The sequence below is a fragment of the Cygnus olor genome, chromosome 1 (assembly GCF_009769625.2).
Source record: "Cygnus olor isolate bCygOlo1 chromosome 1, bCygOlo1.pri.v2, whole genome shotgun sequence".
Taxonomy (NCBI): domain Eukaryota; kingdom Metazoa; phylum Chordata; class Aves; order Anseriformes; family Anatidae; genus Cygnus; species Cygnus olor.
In genome coordinates, this window is record NC_049169.1 from 7,200,039 (window position 1) to 7,220,121 (window position 20,083).

The window sequence follows — 20,083 nt, forward strand, 5'->3', positions numbered from 1 at the left end:
TGGTGGCTCTTGGCAACAGGACAGGTAAAGAAAAACAATTTTCCACTGCAAGCTCAGACAACAGGAAGCCTTGAATTCAAGACCAAACTTCATGCTCATGAAAGATGGAAAATAAAAACAAAACAAAAAAAACACCCAATTTTTTTAACCAGCACTTTCCATGTCGAACTCTACTGTCTCCATCAAATCTACCCAAGTTTTTCTTGTTTATTCTTGCAAGAAGAGGAAATACATTTCAAGCTGACATGAGTACAGATTCTCCCAAATTAGTGCTTTAAACACATGTGATTCAATGTATTGAAATATAACTTACATCTGATGAAGTTGATTCAAGGATAATTCCAAATCCTGAAACAGGGGTTTCTGAACTTAGGGGGGGTTCGACTGCTTGCAGATTTGATCTTTCAGAGTTTGCTGACAGCTTCTTTTCATTCTCTGCAGTGCTGGTTTTCTTATTCATGGTAATTGGTTCAACAGTTTTGAGGGGTAGTTTTTTCTTTTTATTTCTCTTTCTTGATATTGTCGACTTTTGCGCACAAATCAGAGGAACAGGAGGCTGCTGTCTGTTTTGAGTTCCAACTGAATGAAAAAAAAAGTAATGAATTAAATTTATAGACAAAGAAACATGCATAACCACACAGACACACCATTAAACTACAGGCATACTGAACTCATCTTCTGGATAAATGGTACAGTTTTCAGTGCTGTTTGTGCATGTGGAACAGTTACATTTTATCACCTTTGCATAATTTTCCAATCTGTACAATGAGGATAATGACACTGAGCTCCACTATGAGGTATTTCAAGACATATTGATGAATAGTTTTAGGAAAATCAGGAATATGTGGCTTTTCCTCCTAGTGTCCACTGGATGGTTAGTGACATAAAGGGCTTAAGCAATGATTAATTTGTGTACTCTTGAATGACTGAGAATCTCATTGTCTTTGAGCATCTTTTCTTGATAAAATAACACAAGTGCTAATGCAATTACAGTTATTTTTCTGAATGTAGTCACCAAGTTAATTAGCTCAGCAAGAACATTTCAAGTACCATTATGTCAAGAATGAGTGAAAACACTATTCAATAGTTTAATTTCTAGGAAAAAAAACTAACCCCAAGTTGTATCAGTTTTTTTTGCTCATACAGAAACTGACAGTTCATGTGTTACTTTTGAAACCCAAGAGACCGTATTTTATAATTATCGATGTTTTGCATTTTCTAGTATCCACTGTCACTTGTACAAATTAAGTCACCAATCCTGAACCCGTATCAACGTGAGCCAGTCCTCCAGCAGAACACTATGCAGATACAATGACTTGTATTAATATTTATTAAGATCAAGGGGAAAACCAAAAAAAACCTACTAAAGTGCTAGATATCTATGTTTCACCACATGCAAATCAAACTCATTCAAGCTACAAGTGAACTACTAAGGGTTCTCGCCTACAAAACTTGGGGAAAAAATAAACCTTGTGATACTGTTTATTAAATTATTTCTGTGTTCTGGTATTTAATTTCTGGTAAGGACTTACAGTGCTGTAATTTATAGTTTATCATTTAGACAGAAGGGTGTCTGAATACCAAAAGAAGTTATTACACTTTCACTTATATATTCACATTTTACATTTTTTCTTTTAGCAACAAAAATACCAAACTTTTTTTTCTCTGAAAAAACATTTTTTCCATGCATACCAGAAACTATGGACTATTCCCTGGTCTTTTCATCAAGAGATTCACTAATTAACAAAGTTTTTATATTGTAAATACATAATAAATACGAAATACTCCTGCTATTGAGGAGCCAGCTCTTCTGGCATAAACACCACAAAAAAATTTTAATCATGCACATAATTTCAATAAAATCAGCACACCTGAGTAAAGAAATCCCCATCCCAGAAAATATTGTAAAACTGGGCCTTCATGTACTTCTTCGTAAATTGATGACTTTTTAAAAATCGTTTTTATTTGCATCAAGTGATATTACAAAACCTGTCTGATCCTCCCCTTAGCTCACTAAAGCACTATATGCTGTGGGTACAAGGAGTTTAGTCAGCCCTTCGCTCCACCCATTTTTCAGGTAATTACTCAACACTCTCTTTTCTTACAGAGTTGTTATCCAGCTACTGTAAGAAAAACCTCCATGGATCCACTCCCTATCGCTCACAATGGATGGGGAACTCGGCTGAAAAATCTCCAATGTCTCCAACTCCTCATTAGTATTAACACCACCCTTTACGAAGCACAGAGGCTGTAAGCTTCATGGCAGCCTACGATCAGCTACCTAACTCCCAGCTGCCAGTCTCGTTATCTTGCTGGCTCTAGTGCTCTTCTAGCTCTGCGCTGTTCTATTTCAGCTCCTAACCTAGCAGAAACCTAGCCCCCAGAGTCCTCCCCAGTGAACAGATTTCTGCTAGTTCAGCTAGTAGAAATAGCTTAGTACAGGAAATGGTAGACCAGTCTGAAGAAGGGTGGAGGCCACAACATGCAGCATCTAGCTCAGTTTAGGCTATCGCAGAGCTGCAACTTGAAAGATCTTTGAATGAAGTGCTATCCAGTAACTTCAGGCTGCCTTCCAAATTTGTTTTTGTTTTGTTTATTTTTCCCTAAGATTAGTGGACTAGGTAATAACAGGCAAAGTAGCATTTGGCACCTCTGAACAAATACACACAAACCAGGGTTAGTTGTGGCGTATTAACCCACCTACTCATCTCCCACTAGTAGAGTATCTAACCACACTATTATTTTTGTAGTTCAGCTTCAAAAGATTCTTACAAGTTCACATCCCATGTTACAGAAAAAGTAAAAATTACATTTCCACAGAGCCTGTGAAAATTTGACTTTGAACAATGTGTCAAAACCAACCAACCAACCAGAAATAAACGGTCTGGGTTGCCCAGGTTTTGCTGAATGTCCAGATAGATCTCTGTCTTAAGAGACTATTTTTCCTAACAAGAAGATGCTAGACATGGACGCAGATGTATGGGACCAGTCTTTGTACCTGCTTGAATCTGCATCAATTTCCTCATGGTCTTGAGCTCTTGAAGAATAGCCTGTAGAGTTGACTGGCAATTGCACGTACAGCAGTTTGGTCCAATTGATGAGTTCACCATTGGGATTTCTCCTGAAAGAGAGAGGAACGAAATATGTGAGAGGCGATATAACCCCTACAAACCCACACAAACAAAAAATACCAGCAGGAATCTGAAACTATTATCACTACACCTGATCGTGAAATTAGATCCAAAGCAAGAGAGCAAATAATTTTCAACGTGGTCCCTTTTAAGAGGAAGAGGATACTAAGTTTTATCCAATTACTAGGATGCGCAATTATATACAGTAAAGGATGCAATGTTACATGGGCTGGAGAAGACTGCTCAGAGCATGAATACAATGCACTCCTCACAGCAGGGCTCTCTATTGTTAGGCTAGTTCATCTTGAATAACAATAGCACCAAACTTCATTATAAACATACTCACTTTATCACACACAAAAAAGCCCATCTCCCAGAGCAGTCTTAGAAAGAATGAAGACAGGCTGCGTAATAAAGGTTTATACTGCACATTAAATGAGGGCCTAAGAATTTTTAAACTGCTTGAATGTTACATGTGATTCTTTACCACACGAAGAACTGAGAATGAAAATAAAATCCTCTATTCAGAGAATGAGACACACACACACACAAAAACCCAAACCCAAACAAAATGGAAAAAAGAATAGAAAAAAATCACCAGCAAGAAAAGCTTTCAGATTTGCTCCTCTGTTTGCTAGCGTGGAATTGTTTCCTATGGCATGTTTTCCAGCACTCTGACCTATGAGATGGGTTTTCCATAGTTTCTCCTTGAAGATGAATATAGTAGTTCAACAGATTACCCTTTTCTAGTAATTCTTACTACTGTTTAACTGAATTCACACACTTTTCAAATGCTGTTATTACTGCCTTGCCTTCCAAGAGTTTTGCACCGTAGGTCTTGAATTAGGCTGTAACAGTTCAGAGTTTTTCAGCTTTACCTGAACAGTTACATCCTGTGCTTTAGTTTAAAATAACTGCATCCCTGGCTTTAATATTGCCAATAAAAAATTCAAAATTCAACAAAACACCTAGCAGTGTCTGCCTGCAACTGAGGCCAGATGGAACGCACCTCCCTTCGTCTCAGAATGTGCTCAGCGTCATTTAAATTGATGGCTGTTTTACTGCTCATCAAAGCATGCAAGAGGAGGGATGATCATTTTATGAAGATATATACAAATGGATCTAACAAAAATCATCTCACTTGGTGTCACATATGGTGGACTTCAGAGAGCGTGTTTCCCTTTTTCTTCCATATCCTGACAGTTATCAGGTGCCCTTTTATCATTACTTCGCTAAAGCGAACATAAGCAACTCATTTAATCTTCACTCATAAATCCTTCCATTTTTCATTATTACTTTTGCTTTCCTCTGAAGCCAAACTGGTTTATTAATACCTCTCTAGGTTTGGTTTGCATTCTTTTCATCAGGGCTCCACTGATGTCAGACCCACACACATCCTCTGACTTCAATCCTCGTTTTCAACGGCTGAAAATCTGGCCACTGCTAGACTGATCCCACCCTTTCTTAGTTCTTCCAGCGCGCCCCTCATTCCTCAGAACTCCCTTCCCAGGTACTTATTTCTTGTCCCATTCACTCTGTCAGACCCTGTGTGTCGTTTATCAGACTTAAGAAAGCTGGTGCTTTTTTCTCCCAGAGCTGAGTTACTTCCAAAGCTAAACTGATGTGTCACTTAAAGGTTGCTCGTGTCTTCTGGGTACCACTCTCCTCTTTTCCTCACATATTTTGATTGTCCGCACTACTGAAAATTCAGTAATCCACGGACAACAAATCCATGGACAACAACTGTTCACACTGCATTAGGATAAATGGAGCATTTTAAGAATCTCTGAGAATCTAATAAACGTGAATGTAATAGTTCCACTGGCTCTTCTTCTTCAAGGTTACAGCTGTAACTATAACAACTTCTAAGAGTAAAAAGCAATCTGGAAAACAGGCTGAGAGCCTCATATTAAAACAAAACCAGATTACTGACTCAGCACAACCCTGCCTAGTTTGAAATCATCCTTCCTTTGTACCCTGTCTATTCACACTGAAAGCTCCTTGAGGCATGGATAGGATTTTATGTTTTCAATGGTCCATAACATGTTTAGCCCATTGTAACAAGTACATAGGGAAAAAAAAAATGTTATCTTTGGCTTTGCAGATTACTCAGAATCCCTGAACTTGGCTCCACCAACATCCTTTCACCTATTTGTTAATGTAGACTTTTAAAGCAGATGTGAGGTTCACAACTACTTTCAAATTTAACAGCACCAGCATAACTCTGTACTTTTCAGTAAGACGCCCTTTCTGCAGTACCTGCCTGTATCTCTTTCCCAGAAACATGGAGTCCCAGAAAATCAGGAGATTTTTATTAATAAGAGAAATACATAGTAAGGAAATCCTCGTCATCCCTTCCTGCAGGCTTCTCCGGTGCTCTCTCTCTTCTCTGCTGAGACTAAGAAGTTCCTTAAGGTACGTAAGTTCCTTGGGATAAGGCCCATCCTCCCTCCTCATCAAAATCCCGTACTTTAGCAGGCCTCTGGAAATAATATCTGAAAAGACTACAGTGGGAGACAAGGCTGGTGGCTTTTGTTGTCTTCTTAACAAAGACTCTACATCGTGCTGAATTACAAGTAAAAATTGGACAAAGCAAATTCGATCAGTAAATACCTGTCCGTCTTCCCTGTTGCAATATAATACACCCCTAATGAAAGCGTGCAGGCACTCAGTCTCCTGATGGAACACCAAAGGGTCTATTTTCCCATTGAGGCATGGGGGATTTACATTATAATCCCCATTAGCATTGATAGAAATTACCCATGTAAATCTACCATAGGCACTGGAAATGGGAAAAAGAGACCACCAATATTTCAAATCAAAGCAGGGTTCTACTGACTTCATACATATTCATGAGGGTTTTTTATTTTATTTCTATCCTCACTCTTCTGATCAGTTACTGTTTTGTAAGAAACATCTTAGAGAGTGTTCTCAGTCATTGTTCCAAGCACTATCTTTATCATTTTTAGAGGACAAAAGCAACCCTTTTCAACTTGTTATAAATCAATTTTTAATTTTAAAAAGAGAACAGACTTTTTATTTTTATGAAGGAGTCTTTAAAGAGCCATCTCCCCTCTCTTTTTGGAAGCTAGCCAGCATGTGAATTTGATACTAGCTTGTATGATTGAGAGAAGACACAAATACATTACACAAACACACTGCTTTCCCTGTGAGAGCCGCGAGTAGCCCTGGACAGCGGTCCTTGCAGCTGGATCTGCTGAGAGTAAATTCAATCGGGACAAAATTACTGCACGAGTTTATATTTGAAAGAACATGCAAGTGAAATCCATTGCAAACAATCTTGGTGTAAACAAACAAAAAAAAGAAATCCAGCTGCTGCATCGCTACTGGGTTTCCTACAGAACTCCAGAAATGAAACTCAAATAGTTTAGCCAGACGCTGAGTTTGTTGATTCTAGCTGGATAGGCATGCTTATCGCTGCTTATGGCCCCAAGAGGGGGCCACTAAAATCAAAAACTCACTAAAATCAGTGGGTCACAGATGTCTACCTGACACCCTGACTTGTAGAACTGCCTCCTTAAGTCCAGCTTGGAAGAAATCACTTTGCTTTTCAAGTATGTTCTTCTTCTTCCCTCTGCTGCAGCAATTTCTAGTCTCTCCTTGTTACTCCTTATCTCTCTTTGTCTATCTTTGGCAATACATTTTTTCCCCCACACCTGCCTTCTACATACCAGCATCTATTAAACATCCATTCCAGCCTTCCTTTGAACAACCTTTAGCTTGCAAGTCGATAACCATACTAGTTAGATGGATTCAGATGTCCATTACTTTCAAATCTGAGTAATCCAAGCAGCCTACAATGTATATCTGCCAGACCCTGGCTTCCCATACAGTATCTAATGGTTGAACCTGATGATATTAGAGGTCTTTTCCAACCTAAATGATTGTATGGTTTAATCTATCCAGTGGACAGAAGCAGTTTCTGGACTCAAACCACCAGCTATACGTGCCTGGACATCTCCCCAGTCATGACCTAAGCCTAAGAGCCCTAAATAATTGTCTTATTTCCTATCTGAGCAGTTTTGTTCATGAATTTATACACTGTGGTAAGTAAATCCCAAGAAGTAGCATCTCCCTCGATGTACTGCTCAGCATTACTAGAACCAGCTTTAAAGGACTTTGTCCATCCTTTAAATAACATGTAAAACACCGAACTAGATACTTGGGTTCCCAGTGCAAGGGATGGGGGGAATTAGGGACTTCAGCATAGCTGCCCAAAAGAGCTGCGTGCTAGCTGAGTAGAAGCTTCAGAGCTTGCCTGCAGCCCAGAAGTGCCTCAGCAGCTCTCCTTTTGCAGAGATGGGGCACCAGAGCCCCAGCAGGGGGACTGCCCAGCAGGATCCCGAACACCCTGCTGCGGGCAGACACCCATCACCTTGCCCTCAAAGAACTGGGCAGGTTGCTTTGCAAAGGTGACCAGAGGAGAGGGCCCACACCCAGCTTTATGTAATAGCCTAGAGATTGCATTCCTTTCTGCAGCAGAGCAGCTGCAAAGGGAGGGGTGGAAGGCGCCTCCACCCAGGCTCCCTCGGTGCACTTCCCCGAGAGACGGGAGATTTGGGCATCCATCCTACCGAGCTGGGGAGCTCATCTCAGCCCAAGCTGACTGTCTCAGAGACCGTGCTAACCTGTACGACGCCATAAATCAGAGAAAAAAAAAAACAAAACTTTCCTCCTGTGAAAAGCTGAAAAGCTGACATTTTCTTGCAGATGGGGCCAAATCCTGTCGACACGGTTTAGCTCACCTGCTGAATCAGACCCCTAAGGGGATATAGGTGCTGCTCCACCTACTTGCTGGATCCAGGAACTAGGCACCTAAGCTGTGCAGGCTCGGGCACTCCTATGCATGCTGAGAACTGTCCCTGCAGGTGCCCAGGGACTCTCAGGCCAAAGAGGGAGATGTGTAATGAAATTCAGGTCCTGCCACTCTTAGAGGGCTGCTACGGTGGGATTTTGAGAGTGCAGTTTTAGACTTGAATGCAAAATCCAAACAAGTGTCTGCTTTCCCCTCTCCCTTAGATCTGCTAAGTTACTATGCATCTTTAAAAACACCACCACTGTTTAATAAGCATTATAAAGCAAACCAACCTAGCAGGACTTACTGCAACATCTTTCTCCACGTCACCCAGCACATCTATGTGAATCATTATCTATAGAGAGACCCAGTCAATCCTGTGAATTCTAAGACCACGTGCCTTTTAGTGTGGGGATATTACTTCCTAAAGGATAGTACTGAGAATAATACCTTTTTTTTTTTTTTGTATGTTAGAAGCAATGAGAACGTGTGCCTTTAGATAAGGACTCACAACAGATGCCCCTCTATGGGAAGCATGAATACCTTCAGAACCAACTGGAAATTGAAAATTGATAGTGTTTTCAGATTCAATCTGACAATTTTTTTTATTTTCTAGATGTTCGAACCTCAATATGAAAACTTTTCTAAGCGTAGGGCTTATATCAGGAGCAAAACCTTAATTTCCTTTCCTTTTCTTAAGGAAGTCCTTCAAGAATTTGGTAGTAAAACCTTCTTTTTCTGGGAGTGAAAACTAAGAGAAATGCATTTAAAAGGCACAACCCATCTCCTTTTCTCTGTCAGATCAAAATAGACCACAGTACATGCTGTTCATAGGTAGACTCCATCCTATCTCTTCTCCATTGGTCCTAATCAGGATAAAACCCTAGGGCTCCAGTGGGATTTTGTACCTGAAGTTTAGTGGCCAGTTATAAGCCTGATTCCATCACCTTATGAAAGCCAGTAGAATCCTGCTCCGCAAGTGGTGTCACAACTGTACTACATTACTCACTGCAAAGAGGGGTGGTACCAGTTGACATTTAATTAGCTATGAATTTAATAACAATGGCAAAAGCTGTTTTAATAAGTACTGGAAAGGAATTAAGCCTATATAACAGAATTGAGTAATTCTCGTCCTATCACCAGGAATCCATTTTAAAAGCTAAGACAGATGGTAGCAGAATGCACTGTGCCCACTTTCGCACCTTTTCAAAGTGATAACTATGTGCTCATTTTGTAGACTCTGAACTATAACTGATTTCAGTGCAGCGGTACAATAAATCATCAGAACAAAGGCAGATATTCAGTACAGTACAAGGAAAAAAAGAAAAAAACAGACTATTTTCAGTATCTAATGCAGATCATACCATTGGATGTCACGGCTCGCGTTTGATTTTGGAACGTTTTGGATCGAGTTCCGTATTGCCCTGAAAAATGGCTGGCTTGGGGTGACAATTCATTCCACGCACCGCTCTGGGAAGGATGAAGGCTCGCTTGGGACTCTGCAGGGGGATTCAGGCGCTGGGCCCAGGCTAAGTCTAAATCCTGGGGCTCCTCCTTCAGTTTTTCTCCTTCTTTGCCAACTCGCTGATAGATTCTTCCAGTGCTGTCATTCAGTAATCTTCTCATCCCTGTAATTTGTTTTTTAATTTCCCGGCTTTCATCTCCTAATGAAAACAGAGCCACAGTTATCACTGTAAATTAGCAAAAACGGTAATGGGTTGAGATTAGTGATTTTAGATGCCAATAAGAGTTCCTAGCTGTTGGAGGACACAAATAAATAAATAAAAGAGAGAAAGAAAAGACACGGATGAGCAGTAGTTGGTACACACTAGGTTATGCTTTAACACAGTTGAAGCTGAGGTCTCACATGGTTAAAAGACCTGCTGAACTTGGCTTTCCTGATGCCCTTTCTAAGGCTTTGATGAGCAAGATTATTCCTCTCCAGAAGGAAATAATAATAGCTAGAGCAGTTTCAAATAATCTATCCTTTTAAGAGACTGATCCTATTCAGGCATTGACATCAGCGGATATTTTCCGAGTATAGCCTAAGGAAGCAGACCTTTGTAGAGCAGTTTGCTGTACGCTTAAGGACAGATTTTACAAAGGAAATAAAAAAAATCAACACAAAAAAAACACCACACCACACCCTAACATAGAGTACCACTGCACCTATTGATTTTAATAAACAGGATCAGTTCCTCACTCCACAGAATTTAATAATGCTGGATTATCCAGGAATAAATTAAAAAGCAGCTAATACGTGTCCAACCGTACATAGCCTAACTGCTGGGTGTCTTAAAGTGTAGATTAGGAAAACAAAATGAAAATACACACAAGACAAATGTGACTGTTTCAAATAAATCCAGGACATTTAAATAATAACAATTACATACTTTAATACTCCTGGCACCGTTTAAGTATTAATTTTATGTACGAAACTGCTGATTGCACACTGAATATATATGTATTGGGCAGATAGTAGCTATTTTGCTCGTTAAAGCGTACATTACATTTCACTGGTAATAAGGATGTGTTCATAACCACTTCTGAAATAAGAAGCTTCTATTTTTTTTATTTTACTGGTAATAGAAAAATCAAACACCCTAAGCAAATGGAATAACAAAGATCAAGAAACTGATGAATTGACCCTTTATAGTATACTTAATACAGTAATAATTGGGATGCTGAATTCAATTTACATTCCTGCTTCCCAAAGCAAACTTATTTTTGGAAAAGCAGGAATAGAGAAGAAATTTCAGAAAAAAAAAAATAAAAAAAACCTCTCCAAAACCCAAACCTAGCGTGCACCGGCTCTGGTTCAACGAGGTATTTGAAAGTGTGCTGACGCCAGCCACGTGAAATGTTTTATCAATTCAACAGCACCATTCTTAGGTAGGTGCTCAGCTAAACCAGGGAGATAAAAAAGTGGCATCTCCCTCCCCAGGAGAGGAGACCGGGGACACCGGCAAGCCCAGCGCACCCAGGGACACTCAGGACGTGGCCAGGGAGCAGAGCAGAGATGAGCTGAGTGATCGGACCGAGCCTGGGCTGAACCCCAGAGCACCTCCAGCCCACTCCAACCAGGAAGGCGGGTGCTTTGCAAGAAAGCTTCCAGTCCCAACGCCGAAACCACTCGCCGGCCCCGTGCGAAGGACCGTAACGGCGCCTCCGCTCCAGCCGGAGCGTCGAGGAAAGCCATCTGCAAGGAAGTTCAACGTTACGTTTCATTTTGCTGTGTCGTCTACAGATTGATGCGCGCGCGAGTGATTTAATTAACAAATTACGCTCCTTGGAGCCAAGCCAGCCAGGGGCTGACCGTTTGCAGTTCCCAGCCTCGGTGGGAACGGAGAGGCCCCCGAGTACCGCGGGACTGCGGTGATCGAGGCGCTCAGACCTGGGCGCTGAAGGCTGCCTTTCTTGCCCACATCCCAGCTCCCAACGCTTCCGCGGCACGACAGCATCAGAGGATCCCTTCCCATCGTACCGCTTAGCAGCACGTAGCGCTCTCGGAGCTTTACGTTACCCACTCGTGTCGGTGTTTAATAGCAAAACGTACCTAAACATCAAAAAAGCTTCCCACCCACCTCCTCCTATCGGGCTTACTTGACTGCATGCTCCGCTGCTGGTCAGGTGACACACTGCTTGAAAGATTAAATTTCCCTTACACAATTACATCAAATATTAATGTTAATTGAGCTTATTCAGCCCTGATTCTGGTTGCATGTTCCTTTTTATAGAGGTCTTCCTATATAATGATGTGAGCACGCTTACGTCCAAAGAGAAAAATCCCTACGTTTATATCACAACACATCCCGAAATTTCAGCAACTCCTACCTAAGTATATCTTTGCATTTACCTAGATCCCTACTTAAATCGGGGAGATTTCCCATTTACGAACTTTTTTCTCCCCCCACAAAATACGTTCTCTTTCGAAGGAAGGTCCTTGAAAACACACCCTGAAGATTAGGTCAAGCCTACAGCGTGCAAGTTTACAACAACTCATCCACCCACCCAACCCAGTTATGACGTTTCCATCTTTTTATGGCTTTTAATTTGTGACTGCCCAGCTACAGTCTTCCCAACCCGAGGGGATGTTACACTGCCTGCCTGAATGTGAGGGCCGCTGCAGGAACAGATTTAACTTCTTGCTCCCTGGTTATCTCATCTGGCTATTAGCTCTAGAGCCCAACGATAGCGTCCTGCTGTCAGCTATTCCACTGCCGATGATCTTCATAGATAATAATTATGTAATTTAAAAAAAGAAAAAAAAAAGGGAAAACCAAACAGCTCAAGCTACTACATCCTATGGAAGAGCCAGCCTTCCTTTCCAAATGCTGGACGGGATAATAAAGAAAAAAGAAGTTTGCTGCTGCGTTACCTGTCTGTGACAAGCCTCCTGAGAGGCTCCTTAGCTGCTGAGGACTGGGAGGAGCAGCGTTTGCAACACGCGTCCCAGCCCATCTGCCAGAATCCAGCATCTCTTCCCCTCTTCTGGGCTTCCGAAGCACCACTGCTGCGGTGCAGCCCTTCCCTGGAAGCCCTGTGGGTACGCACCCGAGGAGGTGGGAGTGCCTCCGCCAGCAGCCTGCAGCCCCAGGTTTTGCCTCTCAGATTGCCCGTGTAATCCCTTTGGGTTTCTCTGAAACCACTGAATTCACTTGCAAATTACTGTTCAAAACAGACAGGCATGGCAAATTACAGCCCTGTTTAGGAGCTTGCGTGTGAAAATAAGAGTCATAGCAGAAATGTATTAGCAATGTTTTTAATAACTATTATAGTAATTTCTATGATGGCCCCTTATATATAATTTATTTTTTTTCCACATGGCTTGACTGTAATCTTAGAGAACAACAAAGGACAAAACAAAACCCTCTCATAAATTCTACATCAAATATTCATAAAAAGTGATTTCCCCCAAATTACTTTCAATCTCTTTCCTTACTGCACGTATGCGCACAGTGTTAAAACGTACTGCTTTGAAAGATGTAGGAACGTCAAAAATTTAAAATGCACAGATATAAAACATAAATGTCCTGCTAGGAGGTGGCATCCACGTGCTAAGCGTGCCACTGGCTGAAGTAACACAACTGTTAACAATTTTAGCTAATAAAATATCATTGATAATTCATTAATTCTCTGCCTCTGGACGCTTGAGCATTTTTTCACCGTTATGCTTATTGAACTTCATATAAATATGGCTCGCTGCCTACAAACAGGTCATTAGACTTCTCCAAATAATTTGTCAAATACTATCACAGCGCTACAAAGAGCGATAAAGCGACATGCAGCCATACCCATTCGTTAAAACATTAATTACATATTTGGTTGCCACTTCTTTTATACTGCAACGTAATTAATGCATATCTTTCGAAGTGTATATATGAATGAGTTAAGGTTGGATAATGGACTGCATAATGTTTTTTTTCCCCCTTTTGACTTATGTAAACGAGTAACTGTAATGTTCTCTTGGCCTGATATTTTGCAATTAACTTCATTATTTTTAGCATTTATGGGAAATATTTTGGGAAGTATTCGTAGCTGACTTCTAATAAAGTCAATTTTTCTATGAATTAGTGTCTCGTTCTGTGTTCTGTTGTGTTTTGGCAGATAAAACTCCTAGGGAAATCTTCCCTTCTTGGCTATATAAACAAGACTTTTACCTCTGTCAGGCTGCCTACTGCAAGACCTTGGTATCTCAGATTTCTGCCTCTGTGTCAAACTAAGCTGGAATTGGTGAGTGAGTTCAGAAATTATTAAGAGTGTAGGAACTACAGCAATAGACACCCAGACAAACACACACGAGGTGACAACATCGCTTCGGTTTGTAAGGAAACAAGGCTGCAGAGGCGAGGAAAAAGTAGAAGCCGACGCATGGCTTGCAAGTTTCGAGGGCTCAGAAGAAATTGCGACAGAGCACGCAGGTTATATAATCAAACTTACTAAATGCCAGTTTATTAGACACCACTTGAACGGTGCTCTTCCTGGAACGGGGCCAGCGAAAGTCAGCTGCCCGTGTTTGAAGAACTTGTAAGGGCTAATTCGGAGTACTGCAGGGAACCGGGGAGGTGCACGCATGCACGGCACGCACCTTCGGTGCACAGCCCAAGTCAGCACACTGGCCAAAACACCGCTGTGAACATTACGTGGTGCTCAAGAAAAGAACAACAGTTATCCTAGAAGGGAGTTAGGCAACCCTTCTCAGCAAAAACCATACCTACGTCATGCCCTAGCTTTCAAAAACTCAGCTATTTTTGCTGCTTAACTCGTACCGTTCAGGGCTCCTGAAATTGAAAATTGTGAAGTCCAGCGTGGGGAAAATAGAGGAGCCGTGTGCCTGTTTCCTTATCAGATCAAAGGTTTCCTAAACCGAACGGAAAGTTGTTGTGACTGCTCCGTGGATAATTTGAATTGAGCAACTGTGTAGCTAAGCTGATTGGATAAGCACACATTTCTCAAACAAGTGATCCCCAGCCTTCGCTGGCATGTAAGAACCTACACTGAACAAGTAACGCAGGCAACAACACGCTTTGCAAATGAAAAGCTTCAAACCCAAGTCAACAGGGAGAGCGGCGGTCACGAACAATGTCAGAGGGTCACACGAGCACCATGAGTTATGAGCCTGGGACTTTTACTACCCCTAGCAAATATATAGGGATATCGAAGCCGTCTTAGGCGAGGCATCTTACCAGTGCTCTAAAACGATGTTTGAAAGCGCTTGCCATTCTTCACATCACCACACAAAGCGCCTTCTGAATCAGCAGCCTCGGATTAGCTGGCCTCAGCCCCGCTCCGAAACTAAGCACGGAAGCCCATGGGTTGATCGATCCCCCTGCCTGCTGCGAGACCTGGGAAGCTAACAGACATCACCGACATATGAGCAAAGCAACCTGCAGAATCAAAGCCGGGGTCAGACCCCGGGACCACTGCGAATCCGGAGGGCTGTTTCCTTGGAAGATGAATGAGATGAGGTGGCCCAGCGGCAGCCACAACGACAAAGTAACTCTCCCGAAGAGCCTGGTAAAACAGTTTCAAAGACACGCAGTAGGATCAGACACCGAAGTTACAGACTTCAGGCCACACTGCATCAACTAAATCACTCAGGAAACTGCAAGCGAGCAACTGTTTCTACATTTACATACTAACAGAGTCATAGAATTAAAAAAAAAAAAAAAAAAAAAAGTGCAACAATGTCTTCTTGGAAATACCCCATGTCAAGATCGTGCTTCAGCCCCAAAAGGGAAATGCTCGACAAAGTTATTTTATATATCTGTGTTCTCAGATGATCTTTTTTGCGGTCTTAATAATAGAAGCTATTACTGCAACAACCATACTTGGGATGTAATTCTATTAAAAGTACCAAGTAACTTCACAGACTTGCGGTAAGTCAACTTTTTCCTCTATGAATAAATTGCAAAGGGTATTATTTCTGGGACAGAATAAATTCTTGGAATTAGTGAGTAACTTATGCATCATTCCCCTGCTCCAAGAACACATTATTTATTTTATCATGACACGCTAACGTTATTAATCTGCTGCCTTCCATTTCAACAACGTGAAATGCTGTAAAATGCACAGACACCTGCATTACAGTACATTTCAGCTCCACTTTATATCAGTCATAAACATCTCTGTTTTGGACATCTCTTCAAAACAAATGCTCCAAGCACCCTGCGCGCAGCATTCGATTTTATGAAACTATAAAAGTTCTTCACTGTTAATTACACAGACAAATGTCTCATCACACATTTGGTTACCAGGATAATATAATTAGTTTTCTACATTAACCTTTCAAACATAGAGCCTGAATTTCAAGTTGAAAGCATTGTAAAAACACTCAGTCTGGAGGTATATTTTTTTTTTTCCGCTTTTTTTGTGTGTTGATAATAAAATATTATGACTGGGGGAAAAAAAAAAAAAAGTGGTATATACAAAAGATATTTTTACCAGACAAGCTGGCTTTAGCCGGTGTTGTCCACAAACCCTGGTTGTACGGTCCCTGCACGGGCTTGCGTTTCCAAGTCTGGGCTAGCAGCCTTGACAGCACATTAATGCTGATAACTGCTAAAAGCTGAAGACAGGGCTGTCTTAAATCTTGATCACATTCAAGGTTTAAGCACTTCACTCCGGGCTGTGTCCTGCTTTTCAGAGGGAGCACTCTCCTGATATTAGATATCCGAGCCCTTCCCTTCAAAACAACAAAAAAAAAAGATGCCAGTCCTCACCTGCAAAAGGCAGCAGCAATAGATTCACCCGGAATTTTGCAAAGGCTGCGCTTACTGAATCCTTTGTCTAGGACGATGCAAATTCCCATTTATCATCTTATCAGAGGAAAGGATTAGAAAAGACGACGGGGTAATCTCCCACGCACTCAGCCACTGCAACACACGTGCAAACTTCCTAAGCCAATGAAGCTCCGTTTAAAAAGCAGTGGTGCTGTGTGCCCTCACACCCAACAGAAGTCGCTTCCACCACCACATTTCTCTTGTGCTGAAGCTTCCTCCGATTCGCAGCCCACGTTGACACAAAGCCAGGTTTTGCCCCTTTTGTGCTGTTGCAAAAATTGAAAATAAATAAAAATCCAGGTCCAACAGGTCTTTTCTGACATTTGATCCCAACGTATGCCAACAATGCATTAAATGCTTAATCATTTACCCCCAGAATCTCCCTTCTTCTCATCCGTGCATCCCTTGACCAAAACATCTGCACATCTTATTCCCAAGCTTCACTGCTTCACTTGTAGGATGACATTAACATTTCCCCTTTTCTGCATGAAATAATTTCGCTGACATATCTTAACATCCATTTACATACTAAAGGCTGCAGCACGTTGAGGTTTTAACAGCTGTAGTCATCCCACGGATCAGTCAAAAGACCTAAATCAAAGAATAAACTTGACTCTAAACCAAGGACCCGAGCACTCGATGGAGTGATTATCCTTCCAGGTTTAATTTTGGCATAGAACACTGAAATTAAGTGAAGCAGGGATTACAGCCTTATTAGGGGACAGGACAACGAGCTGGGGAAAGCATCGTTCTCCCATCCTCCCTGAAGCACAATGAAAAATTACGGCGTGCAACGTGAAATTTTCAAAAGGGAAGCTGGAATGCCAAGCGCTGCTCATCCCATGTCTCCACTGGAAGGTGGGAACTCAATTTTCAAGTGCTTTCAGCCAAGTTCAGTTCCCACCACTGCTTTTCCTACATCTCCGATCACCTCCTTTGTCATTAAGCAATCTGGACAGCGGCGTAAGCTACTGAGGACAAAGCAGAGAGGGTTATGTGAGCTCTGGGCAACCTACCGAACCCAGCTCCCACAGGAAGAAAAATTCCTCGTCTGCAGATCCTGCACAGTCGTAAATCATTAGTTTTGTCAAAATTAACAGGTTTTGAGGAAATTTGGAAGTTGGAAACTCAGGCTGTCTCTAGAAAATAGGGTCCTCCTTCTTTTCACAGCAGCTGAAGGTGGGCTCCCAGGACTGCAATTCTGGGCTTCAACACCTGACAAGAAAGTCCTTTGGTGGGACTCATTAAGGACTAAATTCTGACGGGCTCCTGATGTAGGTGAACTTGATGCCAGAGCACATTCAGTCACAACCAGAAGCTGGACATATAAAGAAATCAACCAAGCAAACAAAAAGCAACAAAACCAAATAAAAAGCAGGTAACAAACCTGCCCCCAGAAGACAAAGCAGCCCTCAAAAGACAACGCAGCCAGACCAAAATCATCAATTGGTCTGAGCCACGGCACAAATGGCAAAGCACAAACTCCTGCACAGCCTTAGAAGCACCCTGGCTTAAGCAGCTAGATGCCTAACCCCCGACAAAGCCTTATTCTGATTTGGGGTTGAAGAGAAAACGTTCGTGGTAAATCTCTAGTGCAGGTCAACCCAAAAGTGCTTACACAACACAGAATCCAAACGCAAAGCTTAGCAGCCTCCTTCACTCCCCCTGGAAATAGGTGCAGGGAAGAAGTGTTTGCTCACAACCCTAATGGCGAGAAGCTAAGAAGGGAATTTCACACAGCTCTCCCCCCTTGTAAATATTCTAATCGGAAGACTCCACACCGTCCAAGACGCCCCCTTTTCTCTTCCACTTGCCGCTGACCTCTAGGAAAGGATATGGCACAATGAACTAAGGAGACAAAAGGATTTTACCTGCAGCTTGATTTCAGGTGCTGCTTCACATGCTCGGGACGAGTGCTTCTCACTGGCTCTAGGGGGCAACACACACAGACTCCAGAAACCTTAGATCACCTCCACACAAACATTTAGGCTCCCGGTACAGCTAAGGAAAGGCAGACGCCTCCAGATTTCCTGCTGTGAAGGCACCTGCTTTCTCCAAAGCCTGAGCAAGGTGACCAAGAGCTTGCTTTATAAGCTAAGAGTCATTAATGTAGCTCAAAACCTCGCCTTTATTCTTCTGGATTTGGCCCACTGTCCTTTTGCAAAGGGGTTCAGCACCCAGAAGAGGTCCTGGATGAGACAGAAGGGGGCTGGAAGCAGGAGGAGAAGCATTCTACAGAAGAGTTATAGAGGACAACAAGCATACAGGCAAGAAAGATAAAGGTTCACCGATAACTAGTCCTATCATGCTGTGGTATATATCACGCTGCAGACTATGTATTACTTCTCTGTTTTCTTTACACATTTTTAACTGTTGATTTAATTTAATTTAATTTTTCCCATGGCAGGATTAGCAGGCAGGCTATAGAGGTGAAAGGACATTACATTAAGACAGCACATTAATCCTCTATCCCACCCAAGGCAGAAGCAAAACCAAACAAATAGCAGCTTCCTGGAAATTGAATTTCTGTTATCCAGATGTCAAAGATGTAATACCCCAATTACACAAACTATTGCCAGTGAAGCATGCCAGAGAATATGCAATGTAAATGGGGTGAGCACAGAGCTGCAAAACTGCAGAGTCAGCATCTGGCTCTCTGAGTGAGTGATAATTAGCACTGTGTGTAGACACTAATAAACATTTATGTCTGAAATTACAACTTTTAGCAGTGTTAATAAAGGATATATTGGCAATTCGTAGAATAAAAGGGTCTTGAAAAGAACGTCATATTAAACAATGGCAGACGTTTCCCATGCTTGCACAGAGATTTTTTTCCTCCCTAATTGCAAATGGCCACGCTATGTTGCTCTGAAATTAATCAACACAAGCACATACCTAAAAAAACGGGTTGTGTTTCTTTGGTCTCCCCATTAACATCATTGCTGTAGTCAGAGATCTTATATATCTCATGATGGTAATCTGGAATGAAAAACGATAAAAAAAATTAGAACTCAAGTGATCTGGAAAAAATGAACACTGAACACATTGCTACAGTTTTACTACATAATTTATCAATATATCTGCAGTTTATTTCATGTACATCAGATTAACCACAGAAAATGTGCTCTGTATCAGCACCTCCTAAAAAAAAAAAAAAGGAAAAAAAAAAACCAAAACCAACTTTGCTCACACTGGAGAGGCTTAGCTAAAATATTTCACAGATTTTAGGGAATAGCCATGCCTGCCCTAAATTACTGTGTTCATTTTCACAGCAAATTATCCCACCAGATGCCAATTATCTGGCTTCTTGCTTTACAGATGGAAAGCAGATTTATAATGAAAACTCTACCTTCCCAGCGACCGAGAGAAACTTTCAAACTTTGCCTTGATAAGAAAACCAGCAACGTAAGTCAGGGCTGCATCTTTCAGCTCTGCTGACTTATCTTGAGGTCACTGGCCTCTGAGTTCTGAGGAAAGGAGGCTCAGGGACACCTTAGGATATTCACTTATAGAAACTAACGTCCACGCGAGATGACCCTAAAAATAAACACTGGCATCTTTTATTCAGAGATATGACAGGACACGCACAGAAAATTGAATTTCTGTTTCAAATAAAAGGATATTTTCTGTGAAGGTCTCTGCTGTAATCACAGGCACGCGTTCAGCAGAAAAACGGTTCTGTTTACATGTGTGTACAGAGGGAATAGTAATTACAAGAGGAAAAAAAACAACAACAACAAAAAACAACTATCTAAGGGCAGCTCTCCTGGATTCTATTTCTGACTCTGCTACTGGCACACACTTTGTCCTTAGGCAAGTCACTCAAGACTGAACAATATATTCAGTGTCTTGAA

At 41.6% G+C, this 20,083-nt stretch overlaps 1 protein-coding gene across 8 annotated transcripts in view; it reads right to left on the bottom strand.

Annotated features, from left to right (window-relative positions):
• Positions 1-20,083, bottom strand: part of BEND7 (BEN domain containing 7) — a 48,403-nt gene that overhangs the window by 24,134 nt on the left and 4,186 nt on the right. For all 8 annotated transcript variants that reach the window (XR_005816903.1, XM_040547634.1, XM_040547601.1 and 5 more), the window contains 4 exons: positions 19,125-19,208; positions 9,312-9,611; positions 2,999-3,121; positions 314-579 (listed from right to left, as the gene is read on the bottom strand). Coding sequence is in view for 7 of the 8 variants with exons in the window: in XM_040547634.1 (XP_040403568.1) it covers positions 314-579; positions 2,999-3,121; positions 9,312-9,611; positions 19,125-19,208 (773 nt within the window). In the remaining variant the exon portion in view is untranslated. The remainder of the gene's footprint in view (positions 1-313; positions 580-2,998; positions 3,122-9,311; positions 9,612-19,124; positions 19,209-20,083) is intronic.